The 21,351-nt window shown below is 52.3% G+C and overlaps 1 protein-coding gene across 1 annotated transcript in view; it reads right to left on the bottom strand.

Annotated features, from left to right (window-relative positions):
* Positions 1-21,351, bottom strand: part of NKD1 (NKD inhibitor of Wnt signaling pathway 1) — a 110,372-nt gene that overhangs the window by 29,974 nt on the left and 59,047 nt on the right. The window contains exon 4 of the mRNA XM_014590235.2: positions 3,885-3,951. Within this exon, the coding sequence (XP_014445721.1) occupies positions 3,885-3,951 (67 nt within the window). The remainder of the gene's footprint in view (positions 1-3,884; positions 3,952-21,351) is intronic.

Genomic DNA, 21,351 nt, shown 5'->3' with positions numbered 1-21,351 from the left:
CGAGAGGGAGGGGCCAGGGCGGAGGCAGCAGCCGCAGTCTCTGATGGAGAAAAGCACCCTGAGACATAGTGGTTCCTGGAGGTCACGCAGGGCGACCAGGGCCTGCCAAACAAGTCTGGCACCGATTTTCCATTTGGGGCACAAGCCACAGGCTGCCACCACCTGGTGTCCTGCCAGCCAGGTGTCCTGCCAGCCAGAGAGGTGAGGAAGCCAGGTGGGTGCTGGGAGTGAGTGTGGAGTCACCCCTCCCCATCCTCAGAGCCCTGCCAGGTCGGCAGAGGGAGGGTCCCTCTCCACTTCTCCCCACTAAACCCTCACCTCCCCACCTCTGCCACGCCCAGCCAGCTCTCAGAGCCTGGAACTTTTGATGTTTACGTTGTTCTTCCCACAGTTCAAAAGGAACTGGAAGCCCCAGCCCTGCACGGAGCAGGCCTTAATCTCCCATCCCTCACGCTCCCAGCTGGCCAGTTAAGGCGGTTAAGACGCTGGATTAGGGCCGGCTTTACATAACAACGCAGGAGCTAAAGCCATCCTCTCCAGGGATGGCTAAAAGACTTCTTTTTATCTTCACGCCTCAGATGGCCTTTTTTCTCTCTTAAACAGCTCTCTAGCCCGCCAAGAGGCAATGAACTTGGCCAACAGGAAGACAAAGAAAGGATTCAGGACTCAGTTTGTTCCCCCTTGGCCAGCAGCACAGAGGGAACCCGCAGCCCCGGGCTTGGGGCAGGTGACGTTCCCATGGCCAGGACTCAGCAGCACCTGCTCTCCCAGACCTGCCAGCCACAGCCAACCCCCAATCCTGCGCAGGGGGGAGGGTGGCTTCGAACCACAGCAGGAAGGGTGGCCAGAGAACTGCAGTCCAGGTCACAGGGCCCAAGTTCCTCCAAGGGGTCTCTGGGGCCAAGCAGACAGGTCTAAGCACCCACCTAGCACAAGCCAGAGAAGCCCCACTCTTACTGCTGTATCACTTTACTGTTTTCACTTTTTAGTTCTGTCATTAGTTTTTCATTTATTTTAGCTATAGGATGCATGCACTTGCCAAAGAGACAGAGATATGAAAGCAAGAAATCACCCCATAGGGGGCATGGCCACACCACAATCCCTTCTCCTCCATTCTCCTCTCAGGATTTTGGACACACACGCATACGTGCCTGGGGTGAGTTTCAAGCCACCAGGTCCGGGATGCAAACCATGGTGACTCATGTGGGAGTCTAGTGCCTTAACCACTACACCACTTGCTGGCCCCAGTTTTTAATTTCATAAAGAGTACATGGTTACACTTTTTAAAACTTAAGACATCACCTATAGATAATAGTAATAACTCTTTTGCATTCTGTGTTTCTTTGTAAGCTTTGATTTGAAGAAAGAGGCTAAGAAGTTTAGCCAACAGCAACCTAGTCCAACTTCTAGTTGGGAAACTGAGGCAGGCTGGTGACCCCGAACTCCTCCCTTGTCAGTGGTGGCACTGATACACTTGGACACCATCAGTAACTGGTACTGGGCCCCCCGGTAGTGTCCATGCTGCCCTCATGAACCATGAACCCGATGAACCATGAAGTCCAACTAAGTGACGCCAACCCGAAGCCTTTCCTGGCAGGAGCTGGGACTCTTGGCTACCCGACAACCAGTGCTAGTAGGTGCTACCTACTATGACACTCAGTGTCCACAGTGTCCAGCTCCATGTCACCACTCATGTTACAGAGGGCAAGGGGGAGGCCCAGAGACGGAGGGACCAGCCCATGATCACCCAGCGAGTCTTTGCCAGAGCTGGGAGGGAAGCCAGGTCCATGGCTCATTTCATGTCTGTCTGCAGAGACAGGCAGCTTGTATGAAATCAGTACATGATTTCAGACTGGCCTCGATGGAAAGGAAAGTCCTAAGTTCAGTTCTAACCAAAGTCCCAATGAAGGACAGACGGATGGGTGGATGGATGGGAAGACAGGCGGAGAAATAAATGGGTGGGAAATGGAAGATGAATTACGGGATGAGTGGGTGGATGCTGAGCAGATGCCCCCAGGAGGTGGCTGGGTGGCAGATGGCGGCTGGCTGGCTGAGGGGTGGGTAACAGAAGAACAGGTGGATGAATGACTAGGAATGGACGGAGGCAAGGTGCTGAGGGTGGAGGGGAGATGAAGGACAGATGAGTGCTGGAAAGGTGAGCACAGAGTAGCGGGCGGGTGGGTGACTGGAAGGTGCTGGTGACTGATGAACATATACATGGACGGACGGATGAGTGGGTAGACAAGAAAAAGAACTTGCTAATCCGTTTCCATACGAATGGGAGGTATATGTAGATGAACGGAATCCATGCAATCCGTTTCTGGGGCCACCTCCATCCCCAGGGCCCGGCTCCCCAGATCTCTAGGGCCCAGATTCCATCATCTCCACAGAGCCAGGAATGACAGCTATGACTTGAGAGAACCCAGAGAATGAAGAGACTCAAAGTCGCTGAGGGCCTGAGAGCAAGCACCAGGTCCACAGGAAATACACTCCACGGCAACGCAGAGCCTGGACAGAGCTTTCCGTCCACGGGCTTCTCCCCCCTTGACTGGAGACTTGCTAGAGTTTGGTAGATGCGAAGATTCCCAGTCTGCCCCCAATTTCCAGGCAACTGAGTGAACGTCTTACAACTGTGCTTCTCCAAGTGCCATGGGCACGCGAGTCACTTATCAAAATGGGGTACCAGCAGATTGTGTAATGGTTACATCACGGGATTCCCATGTAGTTGAATGTGGTTCAAGTCCCAGGCCCAGTGACTTAAAACTCACACTGGGCATGTGTGCCCAAAATCCCAAGAAGAGAATAGAGGAGAAGGGATTGTGGCATGGCCATCCCTCCTGGGGGTGATTTCTCACTTTCTGTCTCTCTGGCAAGCACACACGCCCTATAGCAAAAATCTCTCTAAAAACAAAAATGCAGATTGGTGTCAACAAGCCCTGGGTGGAGGTGAGACTACGATTAACAGCTTTCATGCCAGATGAGGCCTGACCCTCAGGTCTGGCTCAGGTCCCCCCAAACCCTCCCGTTACTGCCTGCTCTCCTCTCAAGGCCCACAGGACCTTCAAGGCCTACATACCCCTAAGGACCCTTGAGCCAAGGTCCCCAGGAGAGAGGTCCTTACTCCCGGAAGGCTGTCCCTTTTTGGTGATTCTCTTCTCCGATTGTGAATAAAAACAGAAACGCTATCCCGTTCAGCAGACACTCCCAGCTTGGATTTACGATGACATCTGTTCCCTTGTACCAACTCTGGGAGTCCAGCAGGCAAGAGGCCCCCATTCCCAATCTCTGACTGTGGAAGCGAAATCTCAGGAAGGCAAGGTGCTGTCCTAAGTCCCATCAGCACGCCAGCAGCCGGCTGGCCCTTCATGCTAGTGTCCCAATTCTCTCCGCAATGTGGCGCTTCCCCTTTAAGTGAAAGCTACCAGGAGAGAGGCCAGAGGCCAGCTGCAGGGGTGGGGGGGTCGGGGGTGCACACATGAGCAAGTACACGCTGTGCACCAGGGGTGATGCAAATGGGGAAACAGCACAGCTACAGCATCTGGTCCTCCCTGCGTCCCTAATGCTCTTTGGAGGCTTCTCTCACAGTCCCCCAAGCAGCTGCTACCACCAACCCCAGGGACGGGGACAGTGAGGTGAAACTACCTGTCCACCTGAGGTCCCCAAGCTAATGGGGTGCAAGGCGGGATGTGAGCCCGAGTGCCTAGATTCTGGCTGCACTTGGTCTGGTGAAGCACTTCCCTCCCGTCTTCCTCCTCATCCTCAGCCCTGTCCCACTGAGAAATACCACACCCCATCTTTTCAAGAGCACATGGGGTGCACAGCTGACCGGCTGGCCCCATCCCCACCTCACTGCTGCTGGGACGAACGTGACAGGCTCCAAGTACCTTCTAGTCGGAAGTCCTCTTCTTCCTCCTCGCTGAGTGTTTCTCTGAAAACTTCACCCACAAGCTCCTAGAGGAAGACAAAGCAGGACATTAAACAAGTGTCCCGGTTGGTGGGAACAAGGGTTGGGCGTGAAGGGGTGAGGCGAGACCCTGGGCTGATGTTCCTGGGAGGGTCTGAGCCCCCTGAGGCAGATCCCCTCGCACCCGCACCCGGAAAGGAAACTACTGTGATGCTTTCCAGAAAGGAACTTCTCGTCTGCAGTCTCCCTCAAGGCACTGCCCAAGACTACACTTCTCCCTCGAAGAGAAGGTCCACCCTCCACTCTGGGACTGCAAAGGAAAGATCAAAGTGCCCATGCCACTGAGCCACCTTGATGGACTCAGGACTGACCAGCCTCGTCTGCAGGCCCCATAGAAGAGACCTCAGTGTGGATCCTTCCTCCAACAGAGGGGCCCAGGCAGCTGCCCGATGGATTTATAAAGAAGCCCAGGAGCCAGCAGATGGCATAGTGGTTAAGGTGCTGGACTCCCACATGGCCGATCGAAGTTCAAGTCCTGAACCCAGTGGCTTGAAACTTGCTCCAGGCGTGTGTGCATGAGTGCCCAAAATCTCAAGAGGAGAATGAAGGAGAAGGGATTATGGTGTGGTCATTTCTCATTCTCACTCTCCCTCTCTCTGTCTCTCTGGTAAGCACACATGCCCTGTGGCAAAAACAGAAACCAAAACCCTGTAGGACGCTATGGTGGGTCCTGACTGCCCTTACTCCAAACCCCGACTCATCACAACATTCAGAACCAGCCCCCACACTCTGGCCCAGCTGCCTTCCCATCACGCCTCCCATATTTTACCAACACACACCTTTTAGCGACTAGCCTGAGCCTGCAGCACATCTTGCCTGTTCCAGTCAGTGAGTTAAAGATGTCTGGTGTTTGGGGGCCGGACAGTGGTAACAAAATTGAGCCTGCATGGCACAGGCCCTAGAACCTCACTGAGCACTTGGGGACACGTGTGCCTATGACCTGGACCAGCTGAGACTGGAGTGCATCGCGGCACGAAGACCTGTCGAGACTGCCTGTCTTTCTCTCTCTCTCTCTCTCTCCCTTTCAGGAATAAATAAATAAATACACCTTAAAAAAAAAAAGATACCTGCTACCTCATCCCACATGGTAGGTCTCCCCCCCAGCCAGCCTCCCCAGGCTGCCCCCCAGGTGTTGTCCAGCTGGTGATGGGAGTTTGGTCATTTGACAGGGTGAGAAATTTCTGGAATGTCAACAAAGGCTCCATGCATTTGACCCCACCCCAGCAGGACGACTGTAGATATGGAAGAGGCGAGATCAGGGTTTATCGGACTTCTATGCTTGTTGGTATTCTGCCTAGAAAAAGTCTGTGATCAAAGAAGATCGTTTTAAACAAAGTTAAATAAGGTCCCTTACTGTAGGACTTATTAGAACTTTCACTAAGTTTCTAAACACCCGGCGAATCGCCAAGTGCTGGTGTATACTGCATTCTCCAAACTTAGACTATAGAGTTGTTTCTCAAAAGCACCACACGGGGGACCAGCAGGTGGCATGGTGGTTAAAGGCACTGGACTCCGCATAGCCAACCATGGCCATAGTTCCAGTTCTGGACCTGGTGTTTTGCTTTCTCATTTTGTCTCTCTCTCGTCTTTCTCAGATCAATTTTTTTAAATTAATAAATAAGTAAAGCTAAATAAAATAATTTTTTGGCAGGGAGAGGTTTTTGTTGTAGGGCATGTGTGCTCACTAGAAAGATAGAGACAGACAGAGAAATAGAAAGCGAGAAATCACCCCCCAGGGGGGATGGCCACACCACAATCCCTTCTCCTCCGTTCTCCCCTCGGGATCTTGGGCCCCCGCGCACACGCACCCAGTATGAGTTTAAGCCACCGGGTCTGGGGCTTGAACCGCGGTTAGCTACATGGGACTCCAGCAATGTAACCATTATGCCATCTCCTGGTCCCAATAAAATAATTTTTTGAAAAAAGCACCACACGGCATTCATGTTCCAAAGAACTAACTTTGGAATATCCTCCTCTTCTCAGGGACAGACAAGGTTTGGGAATTATTCTCTCTCTCTCTTTATTTTTATGCTATAGGATGTGTTCGCTCATGGGATAACCAGAATGAGAGAGGAAAAGTGAGAAACCACTTCCCAGGGAAGATGGCCACACCATAGTCCCTTCTCCACTCTCCTCGGGATTTTGGGCACACACATACACACACACACACGCGTGCACGCGCACACATACACACACACACACACACACACACACACGCCTGGCATGACTTTTCAAGCCGCCGGGTCCAGGATTTGAACAGTAGAATCAGTCATATGGGAACCAGGCACCTTAACCACCATGCCACCTACTGGCCCCACCATCTCTCTTTAATGCCCACCAGGACACGAACACGGGTACTTCTTCCACCACAAAATGACAGCAATGAAGTCCAAACACAGCAGCTGTCATCAACTTCTCTGAAAAGAAAAAAGAAAAAAAAAAAAACACCCTCTCCTTGAAAAACAGAAAAACCCTACACCTCTGACGCTTAAAAGGAAAACCAATCCTCCCCTTGATTAACAAAAGAAAAACAATGCTTTGTGAGCCAGTCTCATCATCTGGACACAGCTGGAGGTAAGCCTCTGGTTTTGGGGGTTTTCTTTTAAAGGCAAACAGCTCACATGGTGTGGATTAGGGTTGGTCTCCTCTGTTCTTTCTTCCTTCACATCACTGTAGGGCATTCCACACTCCTTCTTAAAGGTTGTTAAAATGTGGCCATTCAGACTCCTGGGTGTCCCATTTACTTCAAAACCACGCTACTTTATTCCTCAGTGGGGATGGGCTTCTCTCTCCTCCTCCGCCAATTATTATAATCACCGAACATTTCCCGGGCTTGTAAACTGGCTGTTTGTGTTAACAGAACCAGAGTTGACAGGGGAGCTGGGAGACGATGACAGGAAAGGGACGCACACAGGTGGCATCATTAGATGGCAGGGACGCCCCAGCAGCCAATTAAAGCCCATCTTTCATGCCAGAGAAAGGAGGCTGCTGCCTCCCCTCAAAGGCTGGCAGGCTGTGCTTCCTCACAGGGACAGGCGACATCTTCAAGAGAAACCACAAACCTCTTCCTGCTGCGACCCTCTGCAGAGATGGGGACTCTGCACTGACCTCAGCCGCCACCCTGACCGGACCACAGCGAGGCTGAGCGGATCCACGAGCCTTTGGGGTCCTCGTGGCTTTTTACTGCCATTGCTTGGAAGAGTTCAAAGACACCCAATGTTGCCACCAACAAGGTAGCCATGTGGGCCCCCAGAACGGCACCCACTGGGTACAAGGCACCCACAGTCTTTACCCTGATGGCTGCGGAGCGCTCGCTGTGAAAAAGTGCCTGTGGGAGGACTCAGCTCCTGACAGGCTCACAAAGCAGGGTTCTGGCAAGTTCTGGGGTCGGCCTGTCCCTGCTAAACTGCAGCCTGCTCTGCGGACCCTGCGAAAAGGTCTCGCCCACCATGCCACACAAATGTTGATGACGGCAGAATGTCATCTCTCCAACCAAGCCATGCAGCCCAGCATTGTCCTGTGCAAATCTGTGGTCCTCTCGCTTGCAGTAGCGAGGCCCAAGGCAAGAGGATGTTGAGCCAGACAGCAGCATGGCTCCACCACCTCCCTCACCCTTGCACCTCAGTCTACTTAGCTGTAAAAGGGGGCGCCGCATGATTTATGTATTATTTATTAGCAATAAACTACAACAACAATAAACAGCAGACACTGCGCATTCCTGTGTGCCAGGCACCATGCTAGGCATTACATATAACCAACAAGTTCATGGAAAATGGAAAGAAAACACAATTTCTTTTAGTGTAAAAAATACTAAAATCCATTAAATTTTGTATTTCTTTCTTTTTTTTTTTATTAATTTGCTTAGGGTGTATGAGATCAACACAGAGAGAGAGAGACAGAGAGAGAGAGAGAAAGTGAGAAAGTACCCCCACCCCCCAGGGGGATGGCCACACTTCAATCCTTTCTCTTTCATTCTCCTCTCAGGATTTTGGGCAGGCACACACATGCGCCTGGTGTGTTTTTCAGTCACTGGGTCTGGGACTCGAACTGTGCAAACAGCCATGTGGGATCCAGCACTTTAACCACCATGCTACTGGATGGCGCCCATAGTTTTTTTATGATGCACATTATTCCATAAACTTTTAAAAGATCCCTTGTATACATAAACTCCTTTAATCATCACAACAGTCTTGCTTTTTTCCATTTCTCAAGGAATAAACGTTCATAAAAATGATTTGGAAATTGTAAAGTGAGAGTTATAATTGGTACCATTTTTTCCCCACAAAGAACATGGCCCCAACCTCTAAAGGCCATCTGAGACAGAAAGACAAGGCCAACGACAGCCACTGCCACCACTGACCCTGTGGCATATGAGGCTCTGACTGCCAGACTCCTCACAAGAACGTCCAAGAAAGGCCCCAGGTCCCCTCTGTGTGAATGCAGAGGCAGCGCCAGGGGCCAGAGGGTCTGCTCTGGGTCACTGGCCAGCCAGGGGCAGAGCCGGGATTTGAGCCAGCTCCTTTGGATGCCCCAGCCCAAGTGCAGCAGTGGACTCAGGGAGCAGAGCTGACCAAGAGACCTGAGACTTGCCAGGGACCGACAATGGGTCATGCTCAAAGCAGTATGAGAGAATTGGCCCAGCCAACAGTTCCAGTGGGCCAGGGGCCATGTCCTCCTATGTGGACTTTCTGTGGTCTGGGGCTATGGCCCTACCCTGACGGCAAGCCTGGGGCAGAAGCCCTTCGTGCCAGGTCTGGGGGTAGGAAGTCGGGCACTCCTAAGCACCACTAAAAGCTCCGTGCACAGGGCACGGAACTGTAGTCGGCCAGACCTGGGTTCCAATCCCAGCTCTACCGCATCATCTGGGTGCAACTCAGTTTCCCGTTGGTAGACAGGGACAATAGCACCCATGACACCCAGTGTGGTGGTGAGTAGTCAGGAAGCCATTGCATGAGCAGTGCTCAGCGCCACACCTAGGGCCGCCAATGGCTCGGCACTCCTGCCTTCTTACCCGACGGCTACTAGGACAGAAGTTGAAGGATGCTCCAGACCCCAGATGCCCTCACAGACAGTAGGAAACGCGTACCCACCCTGCTTCATGCACTGTTTTGGGGAGTTTTGCATTTAAACCTCGTGGCAATTTGTTGAGGTATTCAAAAGGATTGCCTTGTAAAAAAAAAAAGAATTCATTGAACTCAATTTTATTTATTTATTCATCCGATTTGATCAGAGAGAGACAGAGCGAGAGAGAGAGAAGGAAAGTGAGAAAATAAGCTGCCAGGTTCGGGACCCAAACCGTGGTCAGCCATGTGGGAGTCCAGAGCCCTTAACCACCACGCCACCCATTGGTCCCCCACTTGTCTTAAATTTTTATTTGGTCAAAGAGGGACACAGTAAGAGAGACAGAGAAAGAGAGGGAAAGTGAGAAAGCAAGCCACTAGGTCTGGGGAGTCCAGCACCCTTAACTACTACACCAGCTGCTGGCCCCAGGATTGACATTTTTATCCTCACTTTACTAATGAGAAAACTGAGGCCTGGAGAGGTTAAGTGACTTGCCTGAGGTCACAAAGTTAGTAAGTTCCTGAGCCCAGGCTCACTCCTCACCACCTCACCACCGTGCTTATAAAAAGCCAGAAGTGTGCACCTGGAAGTGCAGTCCCTGCCTCAATGACTTCCTTTGTCTCCTCCGCCATCACTCTGGCCCTCCAAGTGCAGGTCCCCTCCCCTCTGATCTCTGACCTCCAAGATAGTCAGCCTTAGCCTCCACCCCAAGTTCTGATCAAAGCCCTTCCTGGACCCCCAGAACCTCTGCCCCCCCCAGGCTGTCCCTGCCCAATGGCCTGGCTTAGTGGCCTCCCTTCCCAGTCCCAGCACCGCCCCCTCTGCTGGCCCTGGGAGCCCCTCCTCTGCCCCTCGCGGGCCCCAGGAAGAAAGGCCAGCTCCTCGGGGCACTAGCTGTGCAGCCAGCCGAGCCCAGAACCCAGACTCGCAGGCACAATGCCTTATAAGGCCTCCGGGGACGGGAAAACCACATCAAAGCGGGGCCTTGGGGAGCAGGCTGGAGTTTGGTTGCGGTTTTTCCTCTTTGTCTTTGAGCCTTCATACTCCTGAACTTAATATCTTCCCCCACCGCCAGCCCCAGCAGTTCTTTGTCAATCTTTCTGTTCTCTAAGAGCTAACAGATGTCGGTGCCACGGAGTTTCAAAGCAAACTCCTGGTGCCCACAGAACACGGAACGACATACGGATTCCAAGAATGCACGGGGCTGGGACACGCGGGGGAAGAGGAGGGTGGGGGGCAGGGCAGGCCACCCCCAGAACCCTTAGATCCCAGCAGCCTGCCCTGGAGCTGCCTCAGGAAATGCCTGGCGAGCTCGCTCTCCCCAGCACATGGAGGGGATGCAGCCTGGCCAGGCCTGGCTGAGGCCGCGCCAAGAGTAAACCCTTGCGGGCCTCTCGCCTCCTCTCGGAGGTGGGACAGGGATGCTCCATCCCCAGCGCCTGGACAGACTGAATGTCAGGGTACCAGGGCTCCCCGGGACCCGGCCCCACCCTCAGTGGCTGAGCAGAAGCTCACCCATTACTTAACTCCTCTGGGCCCCGTTTCTCTCTCCTGGAAATGGGGATTTCGATGCCAGAGGAGTCGATGAGAAAACACAGAAGTACTAGGGCAGCGTCTGACGCAAAGCGGGAAAGGCCAATGGCCCCCCTCCTTAGGGCCCTCGTCCTGACATGTGCTCCAGATCATCGTCACGTTCCACCTTCCCATAACCTAATGCTCAGCAATGCAGTGGCTCGGAGTCCACCCAGACAGCACTGGCACGGGTGAAGTGGGAGGCATGTTCCAGTTCAGGGATGCCCAGGGCCACACAAGTTCCTTATTTTGTTTTTAAGAGACATTTTTGCTATAGGGTGCGTGCACTCTCCAGAGAGACAGAAAGCAAGAAATCACCCTCCAGGTGTGATGGCCATGCCACAATCCCTTGTCCTCCATTCTCCTCTCGGGATCTTGGGCACGCACGCACACGTGCCCAGCCTGAGTTTTTTAAGCCAGTCCAGGACTTGAATGACAGTCAACTACGAACAAGTCCAGTGACATAACCATTACACCTTCTACTGATTCCTCCCACCCCCCTTTTTTAAGTTTGTTTATTTCTTCCATGAACAAGAGGGACGAAAAGATAGCATGCCCAACAGGGGCTTGACACAACCCACCCAGCCTCAGCTGATCCCTGGATCATGGGCACATGCATGCATGCCTGGTACACTCAGGGAGGTCTCAGGGAGGTCTCCAGACCAAACCCAGAGCCTTCCCACGTGGGTCAGCCTTGCAGAGCATCACGTTTTAGGCCTGCCCCACCATCGGTTCCAATTAACCAGCAGTCAGAGTTACCTGAGTACCATCAAAGGAAATCACACCAGATCTCAGCAGTGGGTCCCAGGTGGCAATGTGAAAGAACCAGGTAGACCTGGACATGCAGAGCACCATGGCACAGAACCATGGCACAGGATGAGCCAAGGAGCAATGCAGGGAGACACAGAGAAGATGCTGCCTGCACTTCCAGGAGCACAGTAGAGATACCGCCAGGCAACACATGGTCATCCTCCTCCGGGGAGTGGAGGACAAGAAGAGATAGACCTTCAGCCTCGCCAGCCCTGTTCTAACAGTTCCCGGATGAGCCTATAGTACATGTTACTTGTGTAAATAAAACCAAACTTAGCACAATTCCAGACAACAGCCACCTCACCAAAGAGGGAACTGAAGCACAGCCAGGAGATTGAATGACGGGTCTGAGGTCCTATGGATAAAACGCGACAGAGCAGGCTAGACTCTTCCAGGCCTTGGCCCCTTTATCTCTAGAATGGGGCAGTAGGCCAAGATGACCTTGCAGGCCCCCTCCACACAGACCTTGAGGTTCCAGCCCCCGACCCATGCAGTGAGCAGATCTCTTTTCTAGGTCTACAACCAGGAAACAAGAGAGGGGTTTTCCACCAGGATCATCCACTCCTAGGCCTCAACCTCTGTGTCTCTAACATGCACTTCTAGGCTCTATTATTTCTGTGCTCCCAACTTCCGTCCCACCCCTGGCACTCCCTGCCCCCTGCATTCTCTAGCCTCAAGAGCTTACTGTCCCCACAAACACAGCAGGTCAAAAGTGCCAGGAAAAGTGGGAACCAGCAGTTAGCGTAATGGCTGTCGCTGGACTCCCACGTAGTCGACCGCGGTTCGTGTCCCAGACCCGGTGGCTTAAAACTCACGCCAGGCGCGTGTGCGTGCGTGCCCAAGATCCCGAGAGGAGAATGGAGGAGAAGGGATTGCGGCGTGACCATCCCCCCAGGGGGGTGATTTCTCGCTTTCTGTCTCTATGTCTCTGTCTGTCTGGCGAGCGCACGCGCCCTACAGTGAAAATCTCTCAAAAAAAAAAAAAAGTGCCAGGAAAGGAACTACCCCATCTCAATGATACGTGATGTGCAGGCCAGAGATGCAAAATAATCACTGTCAAAAGGTCGGGCAGGGAACAGCAGTTAGCATAATGGCTATGTTGCTGGACTCCCACATAGTCAACTGCGGTTCGCGTCCCGGACCCAGTGGCTTAAAACTCACGCCGAGTGCGTGTGCGTGCATGTCCAAAGTCCTGAGAGGAGAATGGAGGAGAAGGGATTGTGGCATGACCATCCCCCTTGGGGGGTGATTTCTCACTTTCTGTCTCTGTCAGTCTGGCGAGCGCACGCGCCCTATAGCAAAAACCTCTCCCAAAAAAAAAAAGGTCGGGCACAAGGAAGAGGGGACTGCTGAAAGCCCTGGCTCTGACAGGAGGGGCTGGGAGGCCCTCCTCCCCAGGCATGGGAGGGAGATAGGCCCACTCCTCCCAGCGGACATCGTCAGAACCTCATCATGCTGCTTCAAGGAGAAAGGGCATGTCTTCCCCAATGAGTGAAAGTGTGCCCTGAGCACTCAAAAGCCTGCTATGGCCACAGGTCACCAAGGGGTGGCTCCTGGTTCTGCCGGTCCAGCACCTGTGCCCCAGCAGCAGCCAGACCAATTGGGACCATTCTCTGGAAGCCTTCTCCTAGAAGCTGGCAGGAAAGATACTTCTCTGGTGCCAAGGCTGCGTGCAATCTCATCTCCAGCTCCTGGGAGTTGGCTCACTGGAGGAGGAAGCTCACACAGAGACAGAGATAGAGGCTGGAACCCAGGCATCTCAAGAAGGAGGTTCCCTAAAGGCAGGACCAAGGCCTGTGTTGCTCTAACACGGCACCTGATACGTATCAGGCCCTGAAGAAGTATCTTCTGGATGAATCCTGGGGGTTGGCCCACCCTGACCTACCTTTCCTACAGATGGGATGGGTGCGGACACCGCTAAACAGCCGTCATTGCTAACAGCAACTCAGGTTGGGTTTCTGTTACTTGCAACTAAAAGCTCTGAATCTTACAGCCCCCAAAACCAGTCCTCAGTCTCCTAATACCCAAGTCTGACACTCCCAGCCAAGCTTGAGAGCCAGCAGGAGGAAGCACCTGCCACCTGCTGTTCTGGGCCCTGCAGGGATCTGCCCAGGCCAACTCCATTCTGAAGTCAAGTAAGCAAGTGAGTGAGTAAGCAGGAAGGGGGGAGGGAGGGCAGGCTTGCAGGGCTGCGGGTGCAGAGCTAGCCTTTCGTGTCTGACCTACCACAACCAGGCCTTCAAGGCTCCAAAGATGTGGCGCAGCAATTAAAATTCCTCAGATTTCTCCCCGACTATTTTTAATCTGCTCGAGATGTAATCAATGTGCACCTGACGGTATATCCCCAGCCTCCAGCTCCCCACATCCTGGGGACTCCAGCAAGGAGTAGGGGTGGCAGAATGAGAGGGAAAACTTCAGCCCCTGGGGCCTGACTCTGAAGCCACACATCCCTTTCCTCAAGCCTCAGGCCCTAGTCCCTATAAAGCACAAACACCCCTAAGAGATGGGTCTGTTCACTTCTGGAACACGGCTGGCCACAGGCAGCAAGAAGCCAGCCTTATCCACTCCTGGACTGTCCCCTGGCAGGCTGCATGTACCCACAGCCATTGTCACAGCCTGCCCTATAGCCAGGGCCACCTGGGCTCCCACAAGCACTTAACACGTCTTTTTAATTAGTGTTCTCGCTCTCTTTTTCCCTTTTGTAACCGTCATAAAATCAATTAAATCATGGGCGTTGAGTCCTGGTTATATTAAGGGTTTTTGAAAATATAATTCACAGGCCAGCCCTGGGGTGCAGTGGCTAGTGCTGTACGCAGGAAGCTGGATCCCAACTGGTGGACCTATGTAGTCGACTGCAGTTCAAGTCCCAGACCCGGTGGCTTAAACTCACACTGGGTGCATGTGCGTGCATGCCCAAGATCCCGAGAGGAGAATGAAGGAAAAGGGACTGCGGAGTGGCCACCCCCCCAGGGGGTGATTTCTCGCTTTCTGTCTCTCTGTCTCTCTCTGTCTTTCTGGTGAGCGCATGCGCCTTATAGCAAAAACCTCTCCAAAGAAAGAAAAAGGATTGGGGCATGGCCATACCTTATTGGGGGGAGGGGGTGTTGCTTTCTCCCTCTCACTTTCTCTCTGGTGAATACCATGTGCTCCCATCAATATATAATTTTATCTATGTCATATTAAACACATACAGAATCATTAAAGTATGGGATGTCCACCACTCACCACCTCCTGTTCCAAGTCTGGAGCAGAACATAGGCCAGGCTTTGGGAACCATAAGACTCAGAGGGCTGAAGTCCTCTGTCCCCCTCTCCCCCAGTGTGGTCAGACTGGGTACAGCAGAGAGGGAGAGGGCAGGAAGGAAAACGACAGATACCAGTCGACGACAGGGTTAGAGGAGGCCCATGCCCTTTTCACCTGCCACAGGCTCTTCTTCAAGGATTCTGTTTTGAAAATGTGATTTCCAGGACTAGCAGGTGGCATGGTAGTTAAGGATGCTGGACTCCCACGTGGCTGACTGTGGTTCAAGTCCCAGACGTGGTGGCTTGCTTTCTCACTTGCTCTTTCTTTCTCTTTCCCCCTCCCCCAGGTCAAATTAAGATAAATGAATGAATAAATAAAGCTAAATAAAATAATTCTTTAAAAAAAAAAAAAGAAAATGTGATTTCTGGGCATAGAGAAAAATTGGCTAATGGAAAAAGAAGGATCCAAACCAACAGAATGCAGTAACCCTTGGCGTTACCAGAAAGCTCTCTGACCTCTGACTGTTGGCATTTCTGAGCTCTCAGGAGATGGCCCAGGGCAGATCGTCCAGTGCTGAGCAAGGCAAGGGGCTTGGAGACTGTGCTGCTGGCCTCCCTGGGGTTTTCCTAGGAGGCAGTATTCGAAGGTGTTTCTACAGTGGAAACCACGGGGCTGGTTAGGGTACAGGGTGACTGAGGGTAGCTGAGTGAATACGAAGGACTCAGTGATGAGAATAAGCAGCATTTAGTACATGAGTGAGGGCCACTCAGTGTGTCAGGTACGACCCTATCTAAATACTCCAACTGCCCTGTGAGCTGGTTCTGCTAGTGCCCCTGCTCTGGCTATGAGGAAACTGAGACTTAGCGAGGTTACAGAGCACACGAGTTGTCTACCAGGTGTGCGCCTGAGCCCTAGCTCCACCACTTTACGCTGTGGGACTCTGTACAAATGACTTCACCTCTCTGTGCCTCAGTTTCCTGAGCCAAAATTAGAGACGGCCCTGCCCGGCAGGGCTGTGGGACTGCAGGGGACGAAGAGTGTGTGTGTAAAGGGCTCAGTGCACTGCCTGGCACGCCCAGCATGTCAATCCCAGCTGTCACTTTCTCCTCCCTCTGGGCCCTGGATTTTCATGCTCTCCCTTCCCATCCTCTTTCTGTCCCACTCCCAGGGGGTGATTTCTCGCTTTCTGTCTCTCTGTCTCTCTCTGTCTTTCTGGTGAGCGCATGCGCCTTATAGCAAAAACCTCTCCAAAGAAAGAAAAAGGATTGGGGCATGGCCATACCTTATTGGGGGGAGGGGGTGTTGCTTTCTCCCTCTCACTTTCTCTCTGGTGAATACCATGTGCTCCCATCAATATATAATTTTATCTATGTCATATTAAACACATACAGAATCATTAAAGTATGGGATGTCCACCACTCACCACCTCCTGTTCCAAGTCTGGAGCAGAACATAGGCCAGGCTTTGGGAACCATAAGACTCAGAGGGCTGAAGTCCTCTGTCCCCCTCTCCCCCAGTGTGGTCAGACTGGGTACAGCAGAGAGGGAGAGGGCAGGAAGGAAAACGACAGATACCAGTCGACGACAGGGTTAGAGGAGGCCCATGCCCTTTTCACCTGCCACAGGCTCTTCTTCAAGGATTCTGTTTTGAAAATGTGATTTCCAGGACTAGCAGGTGGCATGGTAGTTAAGGATGCTGGACTCCCACGTGGCTGACTGTGGTTCAAGTCCCAGACGTGGTGGCTTGCTTTCTCACTTGCTCTTTCTTTCTCTTTCCCCCTCCCCCAGGTCAAATTAAGATAAATGAATGAATAAATAAAGCTAAATAAAATAATTCTTTAAAAAAAAAAAAAGAAAATGTGATTTCTGGGCATAGAGAAAAATTGGCTAATGGAAAAAGAAGGATCCAAACCAACAGAATGCAGTAACCCTTGGCGTTACCAGAAAGCTCTCTGACCTCTGACTGTTGGCATTTCTGAGCTCTCAGGAGATGGCCCAGGGCAGATCGTCCAGTGCTGAGCAAGGCAAGGGGCTTGGAGACTGTGCTGCTGGCCTCCCTGGGGTTTTCCTAGGAGGCAGTATTCGAAGGTGTTTCTACAGTGGAAACCACGGGGCTGGTTAGGGTACAGGGTGACTGAGGGTAGCTGAGTGAATACGAAGGACTCAGTGATGAGAATAAGCAGCATTTAGTACATGAGTGAGGGCCACTCAGTGTGTCAGGTACGACCCTATCTAAATACTCCAACTGCCCTGTGAGCTGGTTCTGCTAGTGCCCCTGCTCTGGCTATGAGGAAACTGAGACTTAGCGAGGTTACAGAGCACACGAGTTGTCTACCAGGTGTGCGCCTGAGCCCTAGCTCCACCACTTTACGCTGTGGGACTCTGTACAAATGACTTCACCTCTCTGTGCCTCAGTTTCCTGAGCCAAAATTAGAGACGGCCCTGCCCGGCAGGGCTGTGGGACTGCAGGGGACGAAGAGTGTGTGTGTAAAGGGCTCAGTGCACTGCCTGGCACGCCCAGCATGTCAATCCCAGCTGTCACTTTCTCCTCCCTCTGGGCCCTGGATTTTCATGCTCTCCCTTCCCATCCTCTTTCTGTCCCACTGTCTTGAAGAGACAGTCACTAGTCACAGATCCAGCGTGGCTTCGACCTCCCCACAAGGCCCCCAGTGGCTCCATCTCTGGCCAGCTGCCTGCACTGGGTGCCTCTCTGAGTCTCCATCTCCCACTCACTACTGGCCTGCCGGATCACTGACCTACCTGGCTGCTGATCCACCACACTGTGCAGCCCCAGGCTGATAACAGGGAAGGTGAGGCGGCTGTGATCACTGAGCAGCTGGGGCTGCTCCTGCCAGCAGTTCCTGGCCCCGAGACAGGCCCTGGGTTTGTTGCCAGGGTCCAGCGCGTGTGCCCTGCTGGGCAGAGTGGCCGCGAGCCAGGCCACTTATGACAGACGGCACTGTCATCTGTCAGCTGAAGCATGGTGCCCCCACAGCCCAGGGGCCAGCTCGCTGTGGAGAAAGGATGTGTACTCCTGCCTGGGCAGAGGCCAGCCCAGCTGGGAGCCCAATGTGACCTGCAACTCCAAAGAAACCTGGGATTCTTCTCTCCACCTTAGGGGTGAGGGATTTGGGCTTCTTGCTTTTCCTAACTTAAATACATAGATGGCTAAGATCCTCTCCGGGACCAGCAGATGGCATAATGATTACGTCTCTGGACCCCCACATAGTCGACCACAGTTCGAGTCCCAGACCTGGTGCCTTAAACTCACGCCGGGCAAATGTGTGTATGTGCCCAAGATCCCAAGAGGAGAATGGAGAAGGGATTGTGACGTGGTCATCAATTGGGGGGTGTAGGGGGGAATGATTTCTCACTTTCTATCTCTTTGTCTCTCTCTTGTTTTTCCCGCAAGTGCACGCACCCTATAGCAAAAACCTCTCCAAAAAATAAAAATAAAAAAAGATCCTCTCCTTGCATATATCCCAAGAGTCCTTATTTTCTGGAGAAGACAAGAGAACACTGGTTTGGGACAGATTCTGGGACATTCCAGCTACACAAGGAGTTTTCAAAAGTTAACGGAAGGAAAATTTTATCGTATGAAAAAACTGTGTGCTGGTTCCGTGACCTCAAGTTAGGGAAGCTGAATTTCATGTGGCCGGCTGCAGTTCTGCATTTCATGGCTTGAAATGCTGGGCATATTGTGTGTGCATGCCTAAAATCTCTGCAAGATGGAAAAGTAAGTGAGAAAGGACTGTGACATGATCATGCCCTATTGGGGTGCTCTCTCCTCTCCATCTCTGTCTCTCACTGGCAAGTACGGGTGTCCTCTGGCGGTTAAAAAAAAGAAAGGAAAAAGATCATGTTGAAAAAATTGCATGAGGGACCAGCAGTCGGTGTAATGCCTATGTCGCTGGACTCCCACATAGTAGACCAGGGTTTGAGTGCCGGACCCAGTGGCTTAAACTCACGCGTGCCCAAAATCCGGAGAGGAGAATGGAGAAGAAGGGATTGTGGCATGGCCATCCCCCCTGGGGGGTGATTTCTCACTTTCTGTCTCTCTCTCTCTGTCTTTCTGGTGAGCGCATTCGCCCTATAGCAAAAACCTCTCCAAAAAAGGAAAAAAAAAAAAAAAGAAAGAAAGAAAAAACTGCATGGATTTTTAGGATTTCAGTATTTTTTCACACCATAAAAATCTAAAAATTCCATCTTCCACAAACTTCTTTAAGTCCTTCTTATGTGTACACACACACACACGCACACACACACACTGCTGGCCCTGGGCTATCTGGAAGAACCATCTTGCAGAAGTCATCTTCCTGGTGGCTCTGACGCCACTTCAGCCTGAGCCTCCTGTTCTCATCATCTCTGGTTCTCTGTTCTCTCGCTCGATACCACGGTTCTGCAAAAAGCCTCACCATTCCTTGCACGGGCTAGATTCCCTTCTCTGAGCTCTCAAGCCCTTGTCTGTGCTGTTCCCTCTGCCCGGAGAGCCCTCTTCCCTTCACTGCTGGTGCACTCTTACGCCTTCTCTGAACCAGTGTGGACAGTGTCCCACCAGCCTAGCCACCGAATGTGAGCAAAATCAAGCGTCACAGTCTGTGCTCCCAGAGGACTCTTGTCACTAGAACTGCACATATAAGTGTCAGCATCCTCATCTGTAAGCTGGCTTCACCCTGACAGTGACCCAGGAGGACCTGAGGGTAACACCACAGGGTGGACGGGATAGAACCAAGGAGAATTAAAGCTGCAGTCCAGGGACCAGCAGGTGGCATAATGGCTATGTCACTGGACTCCCATGTAGTCAACTGCAGTTCAAGTCCCGGACCCGGTGGCTTAAACTCACGCAGACACATGTGCGTGTGTGCCCAAGATCCCAGGAGAAGAATAGAGGAGAAGGGATTGCGGCGTGGCCATTCCCCGTGGGGGGTGATTTCTCACTTTCTGTCTCTCTGTCTTTCTGGAGAGTGCATGCGCCCTATAGCAAAAACCTCTTAAAAAAAAAAAAAGCTGCAGTTCAGAAGGGCGGCTCTTACGCAAAGGAGAGCAAGGGAGGAAAGGCCTAGAGTCCAAAGCTGCTCTGTCAATGAACAGCACACACACAGCACGCTTCTGGAGGGACACACAACGCTTCAAGAATGGGAACCGGCAGCCATCTTCTTCAGCTGTCCCGCTTTCTGGACTATTTGAATTGTGTCTTTTTACTTCTCCCACTCTTTTCTTTAAGCCAAGAGTGCAATACTTTTCTACTAAAATGGAAAAAGAAAAAAAGCATTTAAAACATGGCTGTCCAGTTGAAAGGACTGACAGGGCTCCACCACCTGCTTGACATCACTAACATGCTCAACAGGCACCTCAAATCCAATGTGTCCGAAATTGACTCTGGCGTCCCTCCCTGGGGTCTTCCCAATGTGCAAACATGGCAGCACCCTCCTTTCTCCTGCTCAGGCCAGGAGCCCAGGAGTCACCCCAATGCTCCTCTTCCAACCTTTCATTAAACCCACAGTTTATCCTGTAGGTCCTACTTTTAAATACACAGCCTGGGCCCAGTAACTGTCACACCTTCCACATCTACATGCATTCCAGGCTGCTGTCCTCTCGCGATCCCTGTGGCAATCCCTGTCTATTCTCAGCTCTTGCCCATACCCCTCCTCTCCCCTCCCCTCCCCACCTCTTCAACGTGCTACGGATGCCAATCACCTCACAACCTGCCCATCACCTCCCTGACCTCCTTGATTACTCCCCGTTCATGAACTCCGCTGTAACCACAGTTCCTTGAACACGTGTGGTCCCACCTCGGCGCCTTTGCACCTGCTGTTCCCTCTGCCTGGAATGTTCTTGCTCTGGGTAGCCTCGTCCTCCTTCCCCTCCTTCAGGTTTTGCTGTCACTGTGTCCCTTAGGGAGGGTCTTCCCAAACCTCTCTGCTCTGGGGTGCCCTCTCTTCCCTGCCTTGCCTTGCTCCGGCATTCCCTCACCCCATCTGATGCGGGGTACTGCTGCCTGACGGAGGAGGTGTTCAGCAAGTGCACGGGGAGTGCCTGGCTGTGCTCTGCATTCAACGACTCAGCACGACATTCCTGCAATTTCTTTCTTTTCCTTTTTTTTAAGAGGTTTTTGCTATAGGGCGCATGCACTCTCCAGAAAGACAGAGAGACAGAAAGTGAGAAATCACCCCTCAGAGGAGATGGCCACTCCACAATCCCTTCTCATTCATTCTCCTCCTCCTGGGATCTTGGGCTCACAAACACAGGTGCCCAGCATGATTTTCGAGACACCAGATCTGGGACTTGAACCGCGGTCGGCCATGTGGGAGTCCAGCAACATAACCACTACACCATGTCATCTCTGCCATTTCTTGAAAGAGAAAAGCCGTTGCCAAAGAGCCCCGGGTGTGAGATGGCATCCACTAAAGTGAGCGGCATGTGTTTCTATGAGTCATAGCGTCTCTGGAGAGACGGGCACCACAGGGCTCCCAGTGGCTGTGCCAAGTCCCAGGTCATCTGATCATTTGCCAGGAGCACGCATGCACCTCTCTACAACCAGCAGGGATGCAATGCATTTTACAGAAAATGTGTGAAAGCGAACAGCAGTGGACACCCAGGGTGGTTCCAGAAGGACTCAGACATACAGGTCTGCTGGACGGCTCATGGCCCTGGCGTGGTAAGTCTTGCAACTTTCCAAGGAGATGGGCAGTTTGATTCCTG

This window comes from Tupaia chinensis, unplaced genomic scaffold (genome assembly GCF_000334495.1).
Source record: "Tupaia chinensis unplaced genomic scaffold, TupChi_1.0 Scaffold000422_1, whole genome shotgun sequence".
Classification (NCBI taxonomy): domain Eukaryota; kingdom Metazoa; phylum Chordata; class Mammalia; order Scandentia; family Tupaiidae; genus Tupaia; species Tupaia belangeri.
This window is presented reverse-complemented; position numbering and strand designations above follow the sequence as displayed.